This window comes from Cebus imitator, unplaced genomic scaffold (assembly GCF_001604975.1).
Source record: "Cebus imitator isolate Cc_AM_T3 unplaced genomic scaffold, Cebus_imitator-1.0 Scaffold379, whole genome shotgun sequence".
Classification (NCBI taxonomy): domain Eukaryota; kingdom Metazoa; phylum Chordata; class Mammalia; order Primates; family Cebidae; genus Cebus; species Cebus imitator.
Window position 1 is genome coordinate 1,740,223 of NW_016107694.1, and position 23,921 is coordinate 1,764,143.

Consider the following 23,921-nt stretch of genomic DNA (forward strand, 5'->3'; position numbering starts at 1 on the left):
ACACATACATTGTCTTCATACCCTGATAACTGAGCATTACCAGAACCATCAATCCTTATGGAAAAGCCAAATTACACTTGACTTATCTGCATAAGGTATGCAGATTTTCATTAAAAAACTCTTTTTAACTTAAAAGCTTGCGTGTTTGGAGAGCTAAACTCAGCTCCCAAATAACTTGGCTATGTAGAACAATTCATTCTCTGAGGGATTTAGAGTCATGGTTTTATCAGTGTGATTATTATGCTACTCTGCTACATATTAAAACCACTACATTCTTGTAGACACAGTGCCACATAAGAGTCTGCCTCCAGAGCCCATGCTCTTAACTATGATGCAAAACTCAGATTTTTTAAAAAATCTATCTTCTTCTAGATGACTCATATCTTAAAAAATAGAACAAAATTCCACTGCTACCATCTTAGGAAGCCTGAAGGCCTTGACATGGAACATTTCCAGGTAGCATCTGATAACATTCATAATGAGCTTCTTATATTACACATGATAGCCTACTGAATAGCATGGGCAGTAACAGAAGAAACGCAGCCTAAAGCATGACATTTAAAACCCAAGTAGGACCGGCCTATGGTTATGGAGAATAACCCATAAGAAAGACTGGAACAATTTCCAAATATCATTTTAAAAAAATAGAAGACAAGAGTGAGCATTTAGAAATGGTTATGGAGATTTGGTTCAATTCATTCACTTCAGAGAACAAACAAAACAAAACAAAACAAAAAAGAAATAAAAAGAAATGGTTATGGAGAACAAGAGAGAATATTCTAGTGGGAAGATACTGAAAGGGAGTAAGAAAAAAGAAAGCAACTTTTAAGGAACAATTTGGAGGAAAGGGATGAATTGTGAGCATGACAGAATACCAAACTTGCTTTTTAAACAAAAGTTTTGCCTCACTCCATAATCATGATGGGGGCACAATTCACAGTAATAAAAAAGACAGTAATAACTGTCTTTTTTTCCTGCTCATGAAAATCCATATCCCAAATGCATAATCAGCAAAGTTTATGGTGATAAAAGATCACTCGGAACAACCCATTTAAGTAATACTCATTATAGCATTGACCCTGTCCTTAGCAAAAAGGAAGAACTCAGCAGTCATGGAGTATTTTATGACTCATCTGATAATAACAAAAACAGCCACAGAAAGAACCACATATTTATAATCTGTCAGTCATATTCACAATGTTTAACATGCCCCAATTGAGTTAACCCTCACAACCATACCTATCTGTCACCTCCATTTTACAGAAGGAAACTGAAGTACTCTTAGCACTCTTAGGGGGCTTCCCTGCAGCTAGCAAGTGGCAGAGTGGGCAGTCTGCCTCCAGAGCCTGTGCACCTAAACCCTACACAGAACTCAGATTATTTCTTTATTCCACCTTCTAGATGACTCATCTCTAAAAAACTAGAAGGGCACAACACATAGGAGAAATGTGGTAACACATGACATCACTTACCATTGGGGAAGGCTAACACACTGATGATAAGAAAGAAGAAGATAACAGAGAGGATACCTCTCCAGATGTTGTCTTCTGGAACAGAGTCATCCCTGAAAATAGAAAAACAACATTGAACATTTACTTTCAGATCTAAATAGAAAACCTAGCGGAAGGAAGACTTCTATATTCTAAAAACTGGAGGACTACTAGATGTAGGACAGGATTGAATAGGTTCTGAAATGAGATTATATAGATCATATAATATTTCTTAGATCATTATATGTCCAAACAGCGCTAACAATGCCGACTTAATTTCATAGACCTGCTTATAAAACCAGACTACATAATCAGACACTTTTTGCCTTCCAGCGAAGTACACTTTTAATAGACACCTAACAGTTGAATCTCTGCCCAGAGGTTATAAACGTGGCCCTCAAAATGCCAGCGTGATCTTTACTAGGGTAGTTGTGATGTCTTCTGGCTTAGGTAGGGAGGCCCGACATCCAATTTCCAGGAGCACCAGTTTTTACTCAAGAATGGCTGCACACTGAGGGCATATAATGTCCTCATTCAGACTAACATCACATTGCTGACATTGGGAATGATGATGACAATAGCAATAGCCCCCGTTTATCTACTACTGTGTGCCAGGCACCGAGAAGGCAGTTTATAAACATTATCTCTAATGGTCACAAGTTTGCAAAATGAAGTATTATCAACCACATTTTATAAAATGAGGTTGTAAAAGTTCAGAAAGGTTAAGTAACTTGTCTGAGGTTGTATAGGTAAGATGTTGCTAAGCTGCCATTCAAAACCAGGTCGGCTTCAACACTGAAAACAACGATTGTTCCCTCAAGCCAAGCTGTCTCATGAAAAAATGATCTGTGATCCTAAATCAGCCTGACTTATGTTACAGGCACAGGGTTGGTATAAGAGACATTGACAGGACATACAATATGTAGGATACAAATTAAAAGCAAGGCTGAAATTAACAACCATTGCATGGGAAAAGAAGGCTGATTCTGTAACTCATACTTTATAATAAATATATTCTGGAATATTCAAAAAATTATAAAACAATACTGGAAGAAATTAGAGAATTAAAAAAACAAATGAACCTCAAAGCAAAGCAATCAACAATCATGAAGTGGGGTAAATTCACATGGCAAAGAAATCAGTAACAGAATCAAAGGAAAAGAGGTAAACTTGGGGAAAAAAATTTACAACTCATATCAAGACAAAAGACTAATTTCCTTAATATGCAAAGCATTTTCCCTAAAATCAATTAACAGAAAGAACAACAAATAAACATAGAAAAACAAATAGAAAAACAGGGAAAGGATATTAAGAGTTTGTTCATAGAGTAAAGAATCTAAGGACCTCAGAAGTGAAAAGATAGTCAACCTCATTGACGGTAAGTTAAAACAGACATCATTTTTAAAATCTACCTTATTGATAAATGTAAAGCTTTAATGACTGAGCTGGGGAGGATATGAAGAAACAGGAAAATAGGCATGCTCATACATTGCTAGTAGCAGTATAAACTGAAATCATGTTTATGGAGGGCAAGTTGGCAATATTTTAAGTCTACAAATGTATATACTCTGTGACTCAGCAATTTTACTTTTGGGAATTTATCCTCCAGAAAAACTCTCATTCATGCAAAAATGACATATATCCCGGATTGTTCACCACGGCATCACATGTATTCATAAAAAGTTGGAAACAATTGAAATGTCCACCAGAAGGAGACTGAGTAAATAAATCACAGTCCAGTCTCACAGTGGAAAGCTAGGCAGCCATCAAAAAAAAAGAAAGCTTTTTAAGAATCAACTGAGTCAGAATAATTTAAATGGTATCATTAAGTAAATAAAGCAAATTGCAGAATAGTGGGTATAATAAGCAATTATTTGAGCAAAAGAAGGTGGAAGAATGTGTATGGGTATGTAGCTTATAATTTGTGCTTGTATCTACAGAGAATGTCACTGGAAATCCACCCAAAAAATGATGAAACTGGTTTTATCCAAAGAGGAAAAATGAGGAGCCGGGGAGAAGCATGCAGTGAGACTTCACCCCAGATCCTTTGCTGTATCTTGGATTTCAAGTGACGTGAATACATCATTCTCTTTAAAAACATTAATTAAAATTTTAATTAATGGCTTATTATTAACCACAAATAAGTCACTAAGGCAAATCAGTAAATTAGTCTCTATTTAAAATTATCTACCAGTCAAAATGCTTGAAAATATACATCAGCACTACATTTATAACGAGATGAGTAATACATTAGAATATAAAACCAATGAAATGGCAGTTCTGTAAATTTTGAGCAATTTTATTAGAAAAAGAGGATTAAATGGATGGCCTAGTTTCAGAGGGGAAAAAATGTTGATTAAATGGAATAAAATAGCAGTTGGGTCTGAAAAGTTGGCAGTTTTATATTTGTCTCATTAGGAAAAAAATGTATTAATGGAAGACAGTGAGGTCTTTGGATAAACTGAAATTATGCAGTATGGGAAGATCAAACTACGACAAAGATTAGGGGATAGGAGGGTGAGTTTAAGAAGCCCTGTGAGTCCTATCAGACTAGAGGGCCCAATGTTACACTCTGAGTTTCAAGAGCAGAGAGGGTGTCCCCACCTCATCTAGAACAGCCCTTTACCAGTCTGTGGTGGGGGTGCACAAAAAGAACTGAATGCCTGGCAGGTGAGGATGCCCAACTCCCCTCTGGCCACAGAGTACACAGGTGCATTCTGTAAGGCTTGGTGTGAGTCCCTCCTCTCTGAGCCCTGAATAATCCAGAGATTTAACCATATGCTGAGTTTTCCATAGTTGATCATGAAACAGAACTTGGCTGCAGAGTCCACATGAGTGGACCCCAAATGAGGGCACAAGATCTAATACCCACGGATGGCCACTATATTCTAGTGGCTTTGCGTGTTAGCTCTCTGAATCTTTCTAGCACTCTAAAGCAGGAAATGATAATAATCTGCATTTTAGTGATAGGGCCTAGCCCCAAAGTACAAGCTCTTTCCCTTGCAGGAGGCCATGCAGTGCAGTGACTGTTACAGGCTGGGACCAGACCACCAGCTTGTGTGACCTTGGACAGATTACTTAACCTCTCAATGCCCCAGTTTCTTCCTCAGTAAACAGAGGATGGTAAGAGCTCTACCTCACAGGGTTGTGTGAGGATTAAATAACTTAACACATGTAAAGCACTTAAAACAGTGCCTGGCACAGAGTTAGTGTCCATTATTATAACGAGTTCACAAGCTCTGAATGCTCTTCATTTATGTCCACTCATTCCTTCATCTGGTTAATGCCTATCATTGGGTAGGGACTCTTTGAGGGCTAAGATGAAGAGACACGGCCCTTATTCTTGAGTGGACTAAGATAAAAAAGGACAATGAGACATTATCTTAGTATAGTCTTGCCCCGCAGGAAATGTTTCTCATGTATAGAAACTATCTCTGACAAACTCCAAAAAAGCCCAGGCATTCACCTGTGATTGGCCCCTCTGTGGGGCCAATAACTGTCTCCCCCGGCTTTGCAAGGCTGCAATGTAGTTCCTGCTTCTCAGGAAAGATCGTGACTTGTGGTGTGGGCTGCCCGATTCTCATCTTGGTAATTCCTAGCATAAAGGTACTTGCTCAACTAAGACATTTCGGTTCTTCATAGCAACAAAAAATAAGAAGACTTAAAACTTTCCATTGTGATGCTGTGACATCTCCTTGACTTCTTCTCTGGGTCTACCACAGATACTAACTTCAAAATGCCTCAGTCTGCACTGCCCTGAACACTCCAAAGAACTTTCACAGCTGGTATTTTATTTAACCGCTCCACAGTTCTGTGGGGAAGGCAGGGTGAATATTATCTTTGTTTGAAGGATAAGGAAAATTAAGCTCTTGGTTTATCTTGCCCACAGTAACACAAAAATAGAGGCAGGATGGAAGTAAGTATGAGGGCTTCTGGAGTGCTAGCTCTAGGTCAAGATTGCTATTATACATTCTCCAATAAGGACACAAACAGACAAGCTTAGGGAGGCAAAGTCTTCCTCCCTCTCTAAACTTGGGAGGTGCTCCTGAAGTGCTCCAGCATAACACTGACCATAGACTGTGAAAACACCAAATGTGGCCAGGCACAGTGACTCATGCCTGTAATCCCAGCACTTTGGGAGGCCTAGGTAGGTGGATCATGAGGTCAGGAGTTGGAGACCAGCCTGACCAACATGGTAAAACCCCATCTCTACTAAAATACAAAAATTAGCCAGGCGTGGTGGCACGCACCTGTAATCCCAGCTACTCAGGAGGCTGAGGCAAGAGAATCGTTTGAACCTGGGAGGCAGAGGCTGGAGTGAGCCAAGATCGTGCCACTGCACCAGCCTGGGTGACAGACCAAGACTCCAAAAAAAGAAAATACCAAATGCATAGCTTAAAGTGAGAAAGCTCCCAAGGCAAAAGTCCCACCTCATTTCCCCAAGGTAGCCCTGGTGCCTGGCACAATGCTCTGGCACACAGCAGACATCTACTTGCTGGTGACAAGAATGAAGGTGGCAAGAATGAGCAAGATGATATGGCAGAGTAGGCCAAGAAAATCAGGTAACATGAGTGGGGGGTCTCAGCCTGACCCACAGGGTCCACTGGCAGCAATTTCCCTGTCCCCTTGCAGAGGGTTGGCTACAGAGGGCTATTGAGACCATCAGCAAATATATAAAAGCCCAATAACACCTTGGCTTCTTCTGCAGAGCACTGTTTCAGCTAGGATAGGGAACTACCCACAGAGACAATATCTTAGCAGGAAAAGTGTCAGGAAAGCCCCGAGTTTAAAAAAAAGAAGGAAGTTTGCACTCCAAAGAATTTTCGGACTCCGACTCTGATTCTGTGTCAATTTAATATCTGAGTACAGGAATTTGACCAGAGGGGTGGTAACATCAGGAAACCAAAGCAAACTCCATTTACTCGCCTACAATCTTTTAGACAAGTCTTTCTCCCTAGGGTCAGGCAGCCAGGAATGTCTAGCCTTTATGATGATTCCTAAGGCTTCTAGGTCAATTGTCCCTCTCCCCTTCCAGTCTTTTCCCTCATTACCTTTCATATGAGTTCTTGAAATAGAGACCTATAGGTTCACGTTTAGATGAGTCACTGTTAAGGATCATCTCTCCCAATACAAAATTTAATCCCAGGTTACAAGGTAGACCAATGTTAAGTAGCTTAGATATTACCTTTAATACCACATTCATCACATTTTATAGAAAGTTATGATCTTTGTTAAGAATTATGGGTGAGATATCAACTAAAGGAAAAGAAAGGTGATAATTTTTTAAATTCTTATTGGATGAATGATTTCATGCATCCCATTAATTCAGCATTTACTGGATGTCTATCTTGGGATGATTAAGATAACTGGCCTCAAGCAGCTGACACAGAAACAAATATTATGGCATGAGAGATACAATAATAACAAGTATTTGGAAGGATATAAACATTTCTTCCTCTGTGCTTCTTGGAACAATTGAGAAAGGTGTCTTGGAGGGGAACCATCTCAATGGATTGTGAAGGATGCCAAGGGCTCATGTGTGGGCAGAGGGTGACCTTCCAGTCTGAGAGACGGCAGCCCTGCCTAGGTGTGGGACATGCAAGCTGTTAGGGCCTGCTGGGTGTCGGGTGTGCTGTGTATGGAGGGAGGGATAGGGATGGGAAAGTAGACTTACTCCACAACAAAGGACCCTAGAGTCCAGCTAGTACTTTCCATAGGTGACGGGCATCTACTGAAACACCAATAGATGTCAACTAGCTTTGGTATTATCTTTAATATCATACTAATTTCGTTTTATGGAAAGTCATGATCCTTGTGAGGAATTACAGATAAGCTATCAATTAAAGGAGGAGAAATGTGATACATTTTAAAGTACTTATTGGATAAATGAGAATTTTAAACAGGGAAAAATGGAATCATGAGTTTGTCTAAAAAGATCACAAGGGCAGCACTGGAGGGAGGGGGAGCCAGGGCCTGGGAGTCAGCGATCCCAAAGGGTTGGGAGTTTGCTGAGCAAAGGCTTGGGAATGGAAAGAGAACAGCCCTGAAAGCTATAAAGGCCCAATCAGACCTGGTGAAGATAAACCAGACGGTGAACTCCAGGCTGGCAGAAACCTAGGCTAGAAAGAATGAGGACTATGGAACTGTTGAAATGAATTAACTGAATTAAATGGGATGCCAGGGCTGAGGAAGCAGTGCAAGATGACTGGACTAGTCCTGGTTTTGGATTAGTTAAGACTGAAAAACTGTAACTTCTCTACAGAAATCTAGGGCAATAGGAATTATGTCGCAAGATAAATTGTGTTACATCTGGTAATAGAACTACATCTAAAATGCTAAGCACAGTTTATTCAGAACAGATGAATTTGAATAAAGTCTGCTTACTAAAAAGGAGTCTGAAAAGCAGCAGTTCCTAGGTATACAATCTCTGTGGGGTAAGGCATCATCTAAGCCAAATAAATATTTAAGTCACCCAAGCACCTATTCACTGAGGAAGATCCCAAAGAAACATATGGCACATTTCCCCCTTTAATAAATTAGAAATTGTATTATGGACATAAAACTGGAAATAAGTATAAGAACAAATATAAAACATTAAGTTCAATAAAAAATTTGACTCAAATAGTAACCAGGGAAAAGAAGTGTTAACAATCATTGATAACTGGACCTCAGGTGCAACCTAACACAATGCTCACTTCCTGGGCTGGTTTAATCCTGGCCCATAATCGCTATAGATGATCACTTAACATTGCTAGTATCAGAGAACGAGGGCAGGCAGGCCTTCTGTTACTGGGAGAAAAGGAACATGATGTATATAAAGGAAACAGTATCAAGACAACTGAATCAGCAGTATCAAAGGACATTTTCTAATGGGAATTTATGTGGTCGAGAGGGAAAGAACAAGGGAGGCTAGCAAGTATCCATAAGCAATCCAATACAGGTGGCCAGAAGTATGCCCCAATGATGTGACGGTGAACTGGAATTCCAAAGCCAATAAGAGAAATTAAGTAAAAACCATTAAAATTTAACAAATCAACCAATCAATCAGGTCTGTCCACTTCCCTGCCCTTGTCTGTCTCCTTTGTTCTAAACCAGGAGAAATGAAACATAGACAAACTGATGATCACTTAAGTACGCAAATCCACAGAAAGGCAATTTCCTCTAGGTAAGTAACAATTTTTGTTGGACAGGTGCTAACAAAGGCTGATTCTACTGGTCAATGGCAGGTCCCTCTTAATGAGAGGTCGGCTTCTTTGCATGTGAATTAATAGCTTCTGGTGTTTTCTATATCTAAAGCTTGAGTTTTTTAAACTAAACCCATTCAATATTTCCAAGTTTACCAACTTCTGAATGCAGAGTAAATATGAGGGTATCTTATAGGTAATTATTATACTCTGAGTTTGAGACAAGTTTTCCTTTCCCTACTTTGGCTGAACAAACTTCTAAGACATATGTGTAAGTAGTTATTTATAAAAGTACTATTTATTTTTTAATAGAGATGGGGTCTTGCTGTGTTAGAACTCTTGGCCTCAAGCAATCCTCCCACCTTGGGTTCCCAAAGTGCTAGGATTACAGGCGTAAGCCATTGTGCCCCGCCTACTTATTCTAAAATGTGGCAAATTGCTTTTCTTTTGAGACAGGGTCTTACTCTGTTCAGTGGGTATGGTGGAGGCTGGAATATGGTGGTGCGATGTCAGCTCACTGCAACCTCTGCCTCCTAGCCTCAGGTGCTCCTCTTACCTCAGCCTCCAGGTGCATGCCACCACACCCGGCTAATTTTTATTTTGTTTTGTTTTGTAGAGATGGGTTTTACCATGTTGCCCAGGCTAGAAACGAACTTTTTCAAATAGGAAAATGATTAGGTAGTATCTAACTTTATTTTTAATTATGATGATAAAGACAGGAGATTTAAACACTACGGCTTAACAGAGAATTGGCCTAAGTGCCATCTAACAAAAGAACTACTGGACAAATCCAAATTTGTCTCAGACTTCAGTACAAGGTATCTAATCCTCTGTAATCTTAAATTCTTTCTGGGTCTCTGAAGCACGTTACCCAGGTACTGTTTCTCACATACTGGCTATATGACATCCCAGAAGTATACTTTCTTCCTTGTTCTCTTAGACAACTAGTCTGTGCAAAACAAACCTTAAGACATATTTTTTAAGTTTTACAGAAAGAATGGCACCAAACAATTGTCCAACTAAAATCCGTATAAAATAAGTATAGGGTACTGGAGTTAATCATTACAAAAGAGCATAGGATAAATTTTCATTTAAGAAGTCATTACTTTCCGTCTTTATGGAGGAAGACAGAGCTATCATTGTAATGCCCCCAAAATGAGTGAGATTTAGTAAGTACTAATTCTGTTAATGGTGCTTATGATTTTATATAAAGTGAAACTTCTTATTAATTAGTTCTTCATTATGTGATTTCTTTGTCTTTATGAAATTAGTGGAAGAAATAAAATTGTTAACATTTTTGGAAGAGGTCACAGTCTGAGGTTCAGATTATAGTTCTTCTATCATTTTGGACAAGCTGTTAAAATTCATATTCATTTCTTATACTTTCACTGCTGCAATTTATTGACTGCCATGGCAGAATATGATATAAAGGGAAATTTCAGAAAAATATGACTTTCCTTTTATTATTTGTTTGTTCTTTTTTTTTTTTTTTTTTTTTTTTTTTATTTTTTTTTTTTTTTTTTTTTTTTTTTTTTTTTTTGAGACAGAGTTTTGCTCTTGTTGCCCAAGCTGGAGTACAGTGGCACGATCTCGACTCACTGCAATCTCCGCCTCCCAGGTTCAGGCAATTCTCCTGCCTCAGCCTCTTGAGTAGCTGAGACTACAGGCGCGAACCACCACGCCCAGCCAATTTTTGTATTTTTAGTAAAGACAGAGTTTCACCATCTTGGCCAAGATGTTCTCGATCTCCTGATCTTGTGATCCACCCGCCTCAGGCTCCCAAAGTGCTGGGATTACAGGCATGAGCCACCGTGCCTGGCCAAATGTAACTTTCTACATAAGAAGACAGAAAAAGAAATCTATTTTGAAAGGACCTAGAATAATATTAAAGATGAAAGGCTGAAACAAATGGCTCATTCTTGCTTCTCATTATTTAAAACAAAATACTACAATTATTTTTATAATTTCCAAAGAAACTCCCTCACTAATTTCATTATTTCAAACCTACACATAAGATGAAGTTAAACTGAAGCTAACATGAAACAGGTATTATGTTATCTATTGTCTATTTCTCTAATGCTTTTATCCTTCTTCTCAATTACTGAGGATACTCATTCAATAACAAATATCACTTAGAAGACACTAGCATACAATGAAATCACATCATAATAACAACAAATGTTTATTAAGCACATAATACTTGCCATGCACTGAGCTAAACACAGATTAACTAAAAAGATAAATTTAATCCTGACAGCTAATCCTGACAGATTAATATATTGACATTTTCATTTTACATACAGATAAGGAAACTGAGGCCTAGCAAAATTATGTGGTCACACAGCTATTAAGTGATAAAATCAGGAAACATAATGAAGTATTTGAAAGCAACCACAGTTAGCGATACGACTGATTTCTCTCCAAAGCTAGAAATAGGTCTGGTCAGGTACTGTGGAAAGGTCTGGTATTATCCTGTTGCACAATCTTAGCAGATTTTATAGTAATAGCGGCAAGATCCCTCAATCATTAAAGAGCAAGTAATTGTTCCTTTAGCTTTATATCTTTAGGTAGATTCTTTCAAATGGATAAACACTTACATAACAAGAACCAAGAGTCAAGTGAATCCTGGAGGTAAGGAACAAGTGTGATGTGGGAGAATATTAGTTTTACGAGGATTCGAAAAACTGCAGTTATTCCCAAGGCAGGCACAACCGCACTCGTGTATGTACATAAACGACTGTGTAGGAGGCAATTTACTTTATGTTGTACAGTGCTGTCACATGTCACACATATATCCTTTAACTGCTCCTCCTTCCAAATACTAGAAGTTCTCTCAATCCTTGTGATTACCCAATATATATATCCCTACACATTTTCTGCTGACCCTGACAAAGAACCTTGATTGTTGGATAAAAATACTGGGAGAGAAGTAACTGACATGAATTGTACATTGTGCACCAGGGACTCTGCTAGATGCATTCACACACATTCATTTACTCTTCATAACCCTGTATGAGGTAAGTACATATTTCATCACCATTTTACAAGTGTGGCCTCTGAGGCTCAGAGCAAGGTTATGCAACTTAACCAAGGACACATAGCCAGTTTTGAAATCAACAGCGTGGCTCAAAAACTATACTACTCAAACTTGGCCTTTTAAGCCACAACAGCGAGCGAGGGAGGTGTGACTTTCCTTTCTTTAAAGAGGTTCATTCAGAAAGTACAAATTCTTCTAAGTAGGAACCACGGTGTGTACCCACTAATGAACCAGGGATAAATTCGTTCCCTGGGTTAGGGATGAGGGGCCACAGGCGCAGTGCCATAGAGTTACATGAGGTGTGTTCAAGATTTGGGCTGGGCAGCTCCTATGAACAGGTATATGTTAGAATGCATGTGTGTGTTTTCAGGGGAATAAGAGAGTTATGTTATGCTGTGTGAGGTTTAAGTGTTTCATTTAACACACAGCAGTTACTATATACCAGGCACCATTAAAATAGCTGGACAAGATCACATTTCAGCATGTATGTTAGGTGAGTGAGCAGGGTATGCATTGCGTGATGTGTGGCGAGCTGCTGTCTGTGCAGCTACATACACATAAGGTTATGGGTATTGGGCTGTGCTGGAAGGGAAAGGTCCGCTGTGATGTGTGTGTTTAGAATGGCAGTTTGTGCTGTGGTACAGATGGTAGTGTTTGAGGCTGGGGGGAGGATTATGCTGGATTACTTGTGTGCAATGCAGACGGGAAGTGCTGCAGGGGAAAGACAGTGTATGTAGCGCACATGTGGATTTTGTGTGCATTACGGATCATGCTGAATACCGGAGTTCCACAGGAAAGGATCTAGGTTGTGTCCTGGGCCTATGTATGGTGCGTGCAGGTGCTGTGGATTGGGGTGCTTCGTATGTGTAGCGGTGTGTGCTAAAAGTGGTGCATACAAGATGATTCACGCGGTGTGCTGGGTAGGGACGGGGGCTGGAGCAGTGCAGAGGTGGGCCCCGCGTCGTGATGTTGTGTGGAGCGATGCCGAGTGTGGTAGGTGGGGATGGGGGGGGCGATCGTGCTAAGTGACTCGCGTGCGTTCCCTGTGTAACCGGAGGCGCTGTATGGAGAAGCAGCATTGAGGGGTGGGGGAGCAGGCTACCTTGCTGTGAGACACCGGGCGGGCGGAGGGGCTGTGTGGGCGGCGGGCTGCCAGTGCGAGTGCGTGGAGCAGCCAGCCGGCTTCCTCACCCAGAGCCATGCCCGGCCATCCTCCCTGCCACCCCCCCTCCCGCCTCTTCCCTCGCCCTTGGACGCGCCCCCTGCACCACCGGGCCGCCCCACCTGGTAAAGGCGAAGTACATGAGGCTGACGATGGTGAAGCTGAGCAGGGTGATGGTGTGCGGCCGGTAGAAGAAGTCAATGGTGATGTCCTCCACTTGCTGCTCGTTGATCATCCGGAAATGCATTTTGTAGTTCACATCATCCTTGCTCAGCGTCCGGCTCCCCACGCAGGACGCCATGGCCCGCTTCCCCGTCCTGTCGCGGTGGCGGCGGCCCCAGCCCGCGGAGGCCGGGACCCCGGGGGTGACGAGCCACAGTAGGAGAATTGCCGGACTGCGAAGCCGGGTCTGGCGCCCAGGAAAGGCTGGGAGCTGAGGAAAGGACAGGCGCGAGAGGGCGGGGTCGCGGCGCCGCCACCGCAGCCTGGGACAGGGGGCGCCGCCGACCGTCCCCACGCTGTTGTCCCGGCCGAGGCATCTCTATGCACTCGAGGAGACTTCAGACTTCAAGTCCACGGGGACCCAGGAGAGGGGCATGCCGGAGAAGGGCAACTGGGCCCCCTGGCTGACTCTTTCTCGCCCACGCAGCCAGCCGTCTCCCCGCGCAGCCCGGCACATGGTCTCGCCCACTCCGGCCGCAGCCCACGTGGGCCGGGGAGCGCGGCTGCGCTGGGCCTGGCGGGCGGCGGAGCGGGCGTGCGGCGCCGCGGGACAGCGCGTGCGGCCCGGCGAGTCGGTCGGTCCCCGGGGCACCCGCTACGGGGCGCAGGCCTCCCCGCAGGTAAAGCAGGAGCTGCCCCAGCGCGGGAATGGCGCTCCTGGCAGGGGTTCCGGTCCTGGCGCACCTGCATCAAGGCCGCGCCCTAGGGCCTTTAGGCTTTCGCGGCCCAGTCGTGGGTGATTGGTTTGGTTTTGTGTTTTTCCCCGGCTGGTGTAATGAAAACTCAACCATGCTTGCTGATTAGCGCTGTGTGAGAATCTTCTGGAGGGGGCTCTGCCTTCCTGCGGAAGTTAGGTTTGGGGAACTGAAATGGGCTAAAATGGCCTAGGGAAGTATTGAGAGACTCTTTATTCGGAAGCTACCCCCATAACCTACCTTTCTTATTGACTTTATTTATAACCTTTCATAGGTAGAAATCTTGAACCCTCGAAAAACTATTTCAGTGCCTTTTTCTAGCAAAGCGCTAGGTACATATATATATGAGCTGTATATATCAATTGTTAATAGACTGGAGTTTCTTTAAGAGTTTTCTGTAATTTTGCTGATGAAAGGACCGTGTTAGAAGACTTACGGTTACCACCTAACAGGACTTTTATACGCATCTGCACATGCCTTACCCGCTTTTGCATACTGTGTAAGAAAGTGAGTTAACTGTACTTGCCATTGATTTCTTTCCATTCCGCAATCATTAGAGTAGTGCAGGGCTCTGGGAGAGTGGAGAATAGTCCCTAGAAGGGTGGATCCCAAGATAAGACCCAGCCCTGCTCTTGTGAATGAACAATTAATCAGTTAAGATGTGTAGGCAACAGTGAAATAGTGTGGAGCAGATAGTGCACTTGCAAATAAAAACACAAGGATAAACAGTTGTATGCACAAAGATCTTTTAATGAATGGATGAAATTTGAAAGTGAATCTTCCCGGTGTTTCAGGGGTGTTGAGTGTGGAAAGGCTTCAGGGTGAATTTGGGATTTCAGGAGTTTGAAGTAAGATGAATTGCTTAGACGTCAAAAATGTTAGAGCTGATAGGGGCCTTATGAATCATTTTATTGTACCCTTAGCCTTTAAAAAAATTGTTTGAAGAATGGTTATTGACTCCCCACCCTCACACCATGAGCTAGACATTTTGTTAGACGGCTGCCAGAAATAGCCTTGTTAAGGTAGCACATCCGAGATCTGTTTCCCATTTAGTGCCGTTACGACCACTGTGCAGAGAATGAATGCCGTAGGTTTGAGGGAAAACTTGGCACATTTGGAGGCTCGTTTCCTACCGAAATCTAACAAAAACCTCCTGTCCCATTAGGTTATTGTGAATACTTACTTTTCTAAAAATCATCCCAGAATGGGCCTAGCGCAGTGGCTCACACCTGTAATCCCAGTACTTTGGGAGGCCGAGGTGGGTGGATCACCTGAGGTCAGGAGTTCGAGGCCAGCCTGGCCAGCATGGTCAGCATGGTGAAACCTCGTCTCTACTAAAAACAGAAATTAGCCGGGCGTCGTGGCGGATGCCTGTAATCCCAGCTACTTGGGAGGCTGAGGCAGGAGAATCACTTGAGCCTGAGAGGTGGAGGTTGCAGTGAGCTGAGATTGCACCACTGCACTCCAGCCTGGGTGACAAAGTGAGACTCCATCTCAAAAATAAATAAATAAAATAATTGCAGAATGAAAGGAGACTTTCACTTTTGTAAAATCTCTTTCAGCAAACTTCCCCAAACTACAAATCTCCAAGAAGAGATTAGACCCTCAACTATTTGGTCTAATTTAGAGGATAAAACAAGCCAAATTCCACCATGTAGAAAAACAGCATAAAGTTGTAGGCAGCAGTTGATTCAGCAGAATCCATTTGTATTTAGTTGTGTAATCAATAATAATGGCTAACATTTATTGAGCATTTCTTATATCCTGACTCCATCCTGTGTTTTATATGCATTGTCTTATTTAACGTAAGATTATAGGCATCAAAGTTGCCTTTTTAAGTAGCTGGCTAAATATAAAATCCCTTTATATTCCTGGAATTTAACATAGCGCTTGCCTTTCTTGATAAAAAATCTTTTTGAAAAGAACTACTTTTTAAGTCAAAATATACATTTATTCATTGCTGGTTGCTTATATATTTCTGTCACTTGGTTTTGTTTGTTAGTTTTGACCTTTTCTTTTTGAAGGCTTTTTTCTCCTTTCCTACAGTGAAGCAAAACTTAACAAAACTGGTTTTGTTCAATTCCTTTTGGAAGAACAACTTTATCTGTGAAATAATCAACAGTGTTTAGCCCTGAGAATGAAGCAAGAAACTGCTTTCACTGTTCTATATGTCAATGATAATATTTTGATGATTCGTTTGGGACACAGTAGATCTCTGTTTTTTCATTTTGGACTAATTTATAGACATAAAATGCATTTGAATAATTCAGTGTTACTTTGATCAGCAATCTGCTGCTGAAATGTCCTTCACACCAAATTTCAATAACGCTTAATTGCATCATCTTATTGTCTTTAAATGATTGAATTAACAGATTAGTGAGGTCCCCTGTCATCTGAACATTTTCAGATTTGTGTTTTAAGCGTTTTTCTTAACGCCAGTGGTTTTGCAGTTTGTTTTTTAATTGTAAAGTATATCTTTATTTTTCCAGCTCAGAAGTCCCTTTCTGTTGGTTTGCAACTGAGATTGCCTTGTTGTTGGCTTTTCCTGGGCATAAGAAACATCTCACTATTTTAGACTAAATATATTTAAATACTTTTCATTTAGAAAAAAATAATTTCCAGTTTATCATTTTGTTGTTTGAATACCGTTTTAAACCTGTAAGTAAATTAAATTTCTCTTCTCTTAACAGTTATTTCTTTCCTTTGTAGACTACTTTAAGAAAAATGGCTTTGTCAGCCCAACAGATACCCAGATGGTTTAACTCAGTTAAGTTGAGGAGCCTCATTAATACCGTGCAACTCACAAAACGTTTTACTAGACCAGGGAGAACATTGTTACATGGCTTTTCTGCTCAGCCTCAGATGTCCTCTGACAATTGCTTTCTCCAGTGGGGATTTAAGACTTACAAGACTTCCTCCTTATGGAATAGTTCCCAGACTACTAGCTCGGGTAGTCAAGAGAATAATTCTGCCCAAAGCACTCTGCTTCCTTTGACGAATGAACAATCAGAGAAGACAGGAAAGATACCCAGCTTTGATTCTGAGGTGTTTCTAGAAGGTAATTCTGAACTTTCAGAAAACTCTCCCTTTCCCTACTTTGGTCATTTAAACGAGCTGCCTGTTTACAGTCTACTAGCTCATTTTAGGTAATATTTTGTACCAAGCAAGAAAAAAATAATGCCAGTTCTATTGATGGACTTCTATCATGCCTTTATTTTACTGGCTAAGAAAAAGAAGTTTGTGGGCTAACGTGTAAGATTATTTTATAGCTACACATAAAGCATTTGCTTTCTAAATACTTTATTTAGATTCTTTAAAAATTTTAAGTAGTAATTAGGTTTATTAGGGTATAATCATATCAAGTAAAATTCATCTTTTGGGGTATACAGTTCTATGAATTTTGACATATGCATTTAGTGTGTAACAACTACTGCAGTCAACAAATAAAACAGTTATATTACTGCAGAAAGTTTTCTGACGTCGCTTTTTAGTCCTCTACTTCCTGTGAATCCCGTTCTAGGAATATTTCACTGCTAATGAAATAATATGAGGTTAAGTAGAATATGAAGGAAAGAGAGCTGGGGAGAGGGTAGGGAGGAGAAGCTGGCTATAATTGATGAAAAAGGATAGTTAATGATAAGAGGCAAAAAATAGAACAAGAGATCCTAGACCCAATTCCTTAGCTTAAGGTAATGTGTAGTTCTAAATGTCTTCCATACTGTGTTTGATTTTAAAAAAACAAAAAAACCCTCAGAATCAGGGCTGTACTAGAGAGAATCACATCTCCTGTAGAGAGGACTACAGGTTGTAGAAACAATCATAGAAGTCCTCTTAAAGATGTGTTTGAGGATAATTTGGAGGGAGGGCATTGGGTCAAAATAAACTTTCAGGATATGGTTAATTTAACCCATGCAATTTAGGCTATTGGCATATGAATACTTTTGGCCAAGTTAACAGGCTATAGTAGATTCAATCTGTTTCAAAATGCACTTGAAAGTCTGGTGATCTTTAGCATTCTCACCTACTGATTAAGTGAAGGAAAGGAGTTGTGTGCTTTAAAATTTACCAACAATTTCTAATCTTGGAGTAACAGTAGTTAGTCTGTCTAAATAGTTTTAACCTTACCTCTTAAAAGTTGAAAAATTTGGGGGCTTCTTGGATGTTTAATTCTAAAATGATCCCAAGATTTAACCACTGAAAGAAGCAAACAAGGCAAGAGGCAGTCGTTGTAGAAATAGTTTTAAGTGTGCATATCAGAGCACTAACTTGTTTCTCTCTTTCAAAGAACTGGATGATTTGCCTCCATTGTCTCCAATGCAGCCAATTTCGGAGGAAGAGGCTATTCAGATTATTGCAGCCCCTCCACTGCCCCCATCTTCATTCACACTACGAGACTATGTGGATCATTCCGAGACTTTGCAGAAGCTAGTTCTTCTAGGTAAGTTTGCCTAAGCTACAAGTACTTTTTGAGTGTACTCTTCATGACGTTTTTGCTTTACTTTTTAAAATTAACATTTTCATCTCCACTAAGTAGTATACCAACAGAAGCAAAAGCCAAATAGTATAAAAAGGCGTCTAGTGAGAAACTGTACTCCCTGCCTCATCCTTGCTGATCTTGCATCCTATTCCCCAGATGTATCTTCTTAATTTGTATCATTCTTTCTGTTTGTGTCCAACCTCCACATTTTAAAATAATTGTTTGTAGTGCTGTTGTTTGGTTCATCACTTTTAGATATCATTTAATCTCTTGTATGTTCACATGTAGTTTTCCTGTATTCTTTTCAATTCTCGTAATGTAAGTTACAACTTTACATAAATCATTTGTAGTTACATTATGACTATAAATATTGCAAGCTGCCCTAACAAGAAGTATGCTATCATTATTTACCTTCCTTTACAAATTTTCATTTTTCTGGCATTAATAGTTGCCTTGTTCTTCATTTGATGAGTTGCTTTGTTTGTTTGTTCTTGGGTTAAATTCTTCCATATCTTTCAATAGCCTCTCAGCACCGTTTTTCTCAGTTAACCCTATGAGATGATGTATTGCATTTCCCCAGAGTGGATTGTTCCCTGCTTGCCCCACTACTCTGACATCGTTCCTGAAGCCACTGTCCTCCTGATTTGGATGGTTTCTGTCTAAGGCTGCTCTATAACTGTCTTTGCTTGTTGACCATTATGATGCACTTGGATCTGGATAGCGGAAGGAGCCAGGGAATCTCCCTCCAAACTTTCATTTAGTCATCTTATTTTTAGTCGGGAATTTCATTACCGACTTTCGCTTTTCTCGTTGTCTCTGGGTTTGGTGCATCTTATACTTGATTTTCCCAGATAATGAATCTCCTTTCTCCTAATGCATTGAGAGGAACTGGATTTGGGGGAGGTCAGATTTCTCCATACCTAATTCCCCAGTTTTTAGTCTGTACCTCACCTCTAATCTCTCAGATCTCTAGGGACTGCAATTTTGGAGGCTTTTGAGTTTTTTTGTGGTACTGATTGCTTACCACTTGCAAGATTCTCATTTGCAGGCATTTCAGTGCCTTCTTTCTCCTCTCTGATAAAGCTGTTGCTATGCTTTCATCTGTTTTCATTTATTGTGGTGGGGGGATATAATCTCGTTTCATCAAAGAATGATCTTATTTTTTGTTTCTCATTCCCCATATTTTTGGGAGGTGTTTTAACAGGAGAGGAAAAAGAGAAAAACCTTTGCCCTGTTAGAAACTTTTAGGAGTTATCCTTGATTCTTTTTTTTTTTTTTTTTCCAGATGGAGTCTCACTCCATCTCCCAGGCTGGAGTGCAGTGGTGCCATCTCAGCTCACTGCAACTTGCCTTCAGGGTTCAAGTGATTCTCCCGCCTCAGCTTCCCTGGTAGCTGGGATAACAGGTGTGTGCCACCATGCCTGACAAATTTTTGTATTTTTAGTAGACATGAGGTTTCACCCTGTTGGCCAGGCTGATCTTGAACTCCTGGCCTCAAGCCATCCACCCACCTTGGCCTCCCAAAGTGCTGGGATTACAGGCATGAGCCCCCGCACCAGTCCTCTCCTTGATTCTTACTACTTTTGTCCCGTCCTCCTTTGCATCTAATTTAACACCTTACCCTATGGATTCTACCATTTATATTTCTCTCAAATCCACCCAATTCTCTCATCCTACAGTTACTACCCCGTTTAGGTCCTCATTTGTCACTGAGTGGCTGCAGGAGCCTTCTATCTTGACAGTCTTCTCCTTAGCACTATTGACTCTGATATCTTTTCAGTGTTAGAGCTCTTTCTGAAATATAGATCTAACTCAGTGACCTATTTGAAATCCTTCAACACCTTCCCATGGCATCAAAACTCTTCCTCATATGGCTTCTGCTTACCTGTTCAGCTTCATGGCTTGCCACTTCCCTCCTTTGTTTAGCCAACTCCAACAACTGGAGAATATCACTGAAGTCCAAGTAACTTCTAAAGCGTCTTCTTGACCCTGCAGATAGAGTGACCCTCCTCAGGCTCTCATTTCAGTCCCTGCTCATTTGGATCCTAGCACTAATCACACTCTATTATAATTGCATACTCATGTCTCTGTGCCCAGTTACCCAAATGTTACCTATGTGTTTAGAATGGCCTTTGCTCTCAAGAAGCTTCAAGTCCTCAGAAACATCTAAATATATAAGAATAACTGGAAGCAAGGATAAAGGGTGCAGTGATAAGTCCCACATGAGAGATGCAAATAAAGTGAATCAACCTAAATGTCCATCAGTGGATGAATGGCTAAAGAAAATGTGGTATATTTACACAATGGAAGTACTAGTCAACCTTGAAAAAGGAGATCCTGTTATTTGCAACAACATGGATGAAACTTGAAGATGCTATGCTCAGTGAAATAAGCACAGAAGGACAAACGCTGCATGATCTCACTTATACATGAAAGCTAAAAAAGTTGAACTCATAGGAGCAGAGGGAGTTGGGGGGTCGGGATGGGGAGGAATGAGTTGTTGGACGAAGGGTACAAAGTTTCGATTAGACAGGTGCAGGTGCTGTAACTTCTGGAGATCTATTGTCCAGCATGATGATGGTAGTTAATAATAATGTATACTTGAAAATTGCTGAGAGAGTAGATTTTAAGTGTTCTTACCACAAAAAAAGATGGGTATGTGAGATAATGAATATGTTAATTAGCTTGATTTAATTTCACTATGTATACAGATGTCAAAACATCATGTTGTACCTCATAAATATATATAATTAAAAAAAAAATACTTTCAGAGGCAGGAAAAGGATGACATCTGCTGTGAGGAGATAATCATCTTTCCTTTTGAAACAGCTTTCCCTGTCCTTTGGCAGGTGCTATGGTGATACAAGGTAAACCTAAGACACAGTCCCCATCTTATCATTTTTGAGACACAGGGTCTTTCTCTGTCACACTCCAGGCTGGTGTGCAGTGACAAAGTCTTGGCTCATTGCAGCCTTGACCTCTGGGGCTCAAGTGATCCTCCCACCTCAGCCTCCCAAGTAGCTGGGACTACAGGCACATGCCATCTTGGCTAATAGGTTTTTATTTTTTGTAGAGGGGGGTTCTCACTGTGTTGCCCAGTCGGGTCTCAAACTCTTGGGCTCAAACTATCCTCCCACCTCGGCTTCCCAAAGTGCTGGGATTAGAGGCGTGAGCCACCGTGCCTGGCCTAGTCCTTGTCTTTCAATATTACAATATACTTACAGGTTTGGAATGTTTCCACCATTCCTTTACCTGTATGCTGATACTTCGACAGTATGTCTTAGAAGTAACTTAAATAACAGTAACAGGGGAGCCTTATTTGCTCTGTCAGACAGTATTTTTGAGTACCCAAGTCCTAGTTCTTCTCTGTTTGCTTCTGAGGCCTGTTTTCTGCCTGATCTGTATCCCAGGAGGCCAACCCCTGTGCACCAGGGCTCCTATGCTAGCTGGCTTCTTGGCAGCTTCAGCCAGTGGGAGGCACCTGCAGGACAGAAGGTAGAAGGGCCAGGTGGGGATATTTTTCCCCTGTTCCATCCCTTCTTTGGGTCTTGCAACTGCCTCGCTCCATGACAACAGCTCCTCCTGAGCAGCCCTTCCTTAATAGCCTCTAGTCCCTCTGCACCCTGGTAACATTTTGCCTCCTTGTCTCTGTAGCGTTGGGAGGGCTCTTGTTTGTTCTCTTAAGGCTGCTCGCACTGCTGTATAGAGTCCCTTCATTAAAGCCCTTGTCATTTGTACTTTACAGGGCATGTTGTATAGCCTGCTAGACCCTGATTGATGTACTAAATACGTATAACCATAACTGAATACAATGGTAATATTTGTAATTACTGAACTGATAAGGTAAAGCCCAACTAGACTGGTCACCTAGAGGTTAGAATCATGTGCTATTCTTTTTTTTTTATAATCCCAGTGCCTAACAGAAGTGCCTGGTCCGTAGTAGGCTTTCAGAGACTATTTATTCAAGTTAATGAAATGAAGTGAGCCCAAGTTATTTGCATTGAGAGCAGTGTGCACTCCTGTTGAGATTCTGCTCTCCTACTGCTGTTAAAAAGCAGCTTTTCAAGATTTCTGTTCAAGCACAGTCAGGGTGTGACAGCTCATGCTGAGCAAGGCACTTCAGTTCATGTCAGCTGTAATATTTAGTTAAATGTGAAGTCTGAACCCTTTATGTTATTTTTAAAGCATCTACTCCCCCATTTATCACACATTTTTGGAACTGGTTTTCATCTTACTTATTTGTCCATCTAATAATTGGATCTATTTTTCTACTAATTTTTTTTATTACAAAAGAATTACATCTGGTTGTCAAAAGTGCAAATATTATAAGAGAAGGACCTCTTACCCTCTCTCCATCCCCAGTTCCACTTCTCAAAGGTAACCACTAGTACTAATTTACAGAATAGCTTTCCAGACCTTTTACTATACATAGGTTTTATACTTTTCTGTAAACTTAATTTTCTTTAAATCTTTGTTTTTCTAGTAGAGCTAATATATGTTTAGATTCTTTATCCGGAATTAATTTCCACATAAGATATAAAGAGAATTATAATTTTTTAAAAACTATTGTTAGTGGTCCCATATATTTTAACAAATAGTCCATCTTTTCCCCCATGGATTTGAAATGCCACTATTGTATAATAACATTTTTTAGTTTATCCTGGATCTGTTTCTGGTCTTCATTCTATGAGTGTGTGTATTAGTCCATTTTCATGCTGCTGATAAAGATATACCAGAGACTGGGCAATTTACAAAAGAAAGAGGTTTAATGGACTTATAGGTCCACGTGGCTGGGGAGGCCTCACAATCATGGTGGAAGATGAAAGTCATGTCTACATGGTAGCAGACAAGAGAAGAGAGCTTGTGCTGTGAAACCCCCATTTTTAAAACCATCAGATCTCGTGTGATTTATTCACTATCACACAGCAGCACAGGAAAGACCTGTCCCCATGATTCAGCTACCTCCCACCCAACCCCTCCCACAACACGTGGGAATTCGAGATTTGGGTGGGAACACAGCCGAATCATATCATTGTGTCTATGTGTATTTAATCCATTTTGCTGTTTGTGGGCATCTTATATCAATACCTGTTTAATATCAAGAAATTTGGATTTATAATTATATTTGGTTCTAATAATATTTGGAGTTATAATGAATATGATGATTTATTTTTTTGATTGTGGATGTCACTAAGAAGTTTTAAATGTGGAGGTTTAAGGTTGTATACTTTCTGCTTTTTTGTATACTTGAAAGGCTATGTGTTCACTTGTTCTCACTCAGACATTTCTTGAGTTTCTCCCAGGGACTTGTCTCTGTGCTAAAGACCTAGAGATTACAATGATGAGTAAGGCACAGGGCCATTTTTATTCCCCCTATGATGGAAAACATAAACATGTATTTTAAATCATGCTTATAACTAAGGAAATGATAAACTCTTCATTTTATTCATATTGTTTGTTACCCTGCAGAAGTACCAGTTACTGTGGGGTTCATTAGGGACTGACAAACGTTCTGAAACAATATTCAAGACCCCTTAGACAAAGATGGGGGCCCTACACCAATATGACTTAGAGAATTTTTGGTGGGGGTAAATGTAAAATTAAATGCTCTATTTTCCTCTGTACTTGATTTTTTTTTTTTTTTTTTTTTTTTT

The 23,921-nt window shown here is 40.6% G+C and overlaps 2 protein-coding genes across 4 annotated transcripts in view; one reads left to right on the plus strand and one right to left on the minus strand.

Annotated features, from left to right (window-relative positions):
- Positions 1–13,530, minus strand: part of PTDSS1 (phosphatidylserine synthase 1) — a 69,907-nt gene extending 56,377 nt beyond the window's left edge. Inside the window, exons 1-2 of one of the 2 annotated variants that reach the window (XM_017507583.1) lie at positions 12,996–13,530; positions 1,473–1,564 (exon numbers count right to left, since the gene is read on the minus strand). In XM_017507583.1, the coding sequence (XP_017363072.1) occupies positions 1,473–1,564; positions 12,996–13,174 (271 nt within the window). In that variant the 5' untranslated portion in view covers positions 13,175–13,530. The remainder of the gene's footprint in view (positions 1–1,472; positions 1,565–12,995) is intronic. The other variant, XM_017507584.2, reaches the window with a different exon arrangement.
- Positions 13,531–13,585: 55 nt separating this feature from the next.
- MTERF3 (mitochondrial transcription termination factor 3) overlaps positions 13,586–23,921 on the plus strand; it is a 23,562-nt gene continuing 13,226 nt past the window's right edge. The window contains exons 1-3 of one of the 2 annotated variants that reach the window (XM_037731062.1): positions 13,586–13,715; positions 16,500–16,848; positions 18,076–18,228. In XM_037731062.1, coding sequence (XP_037586990.1) covers positions 16,515–16,848; positions 18,076–18,228 — 487 coding nt within the window. In that variant the 5' untranslated portion in view covers positions 13,586–13,715; positions 16,500–16,514. Of the gene's footprint in view, positions 13,716–16,480; positions 16,849–18,075; positions 18,229–23,921 lie in introns of both variants that reach the window. The other variant, XM_017507585.2, reaches the window with a different exon arrangement.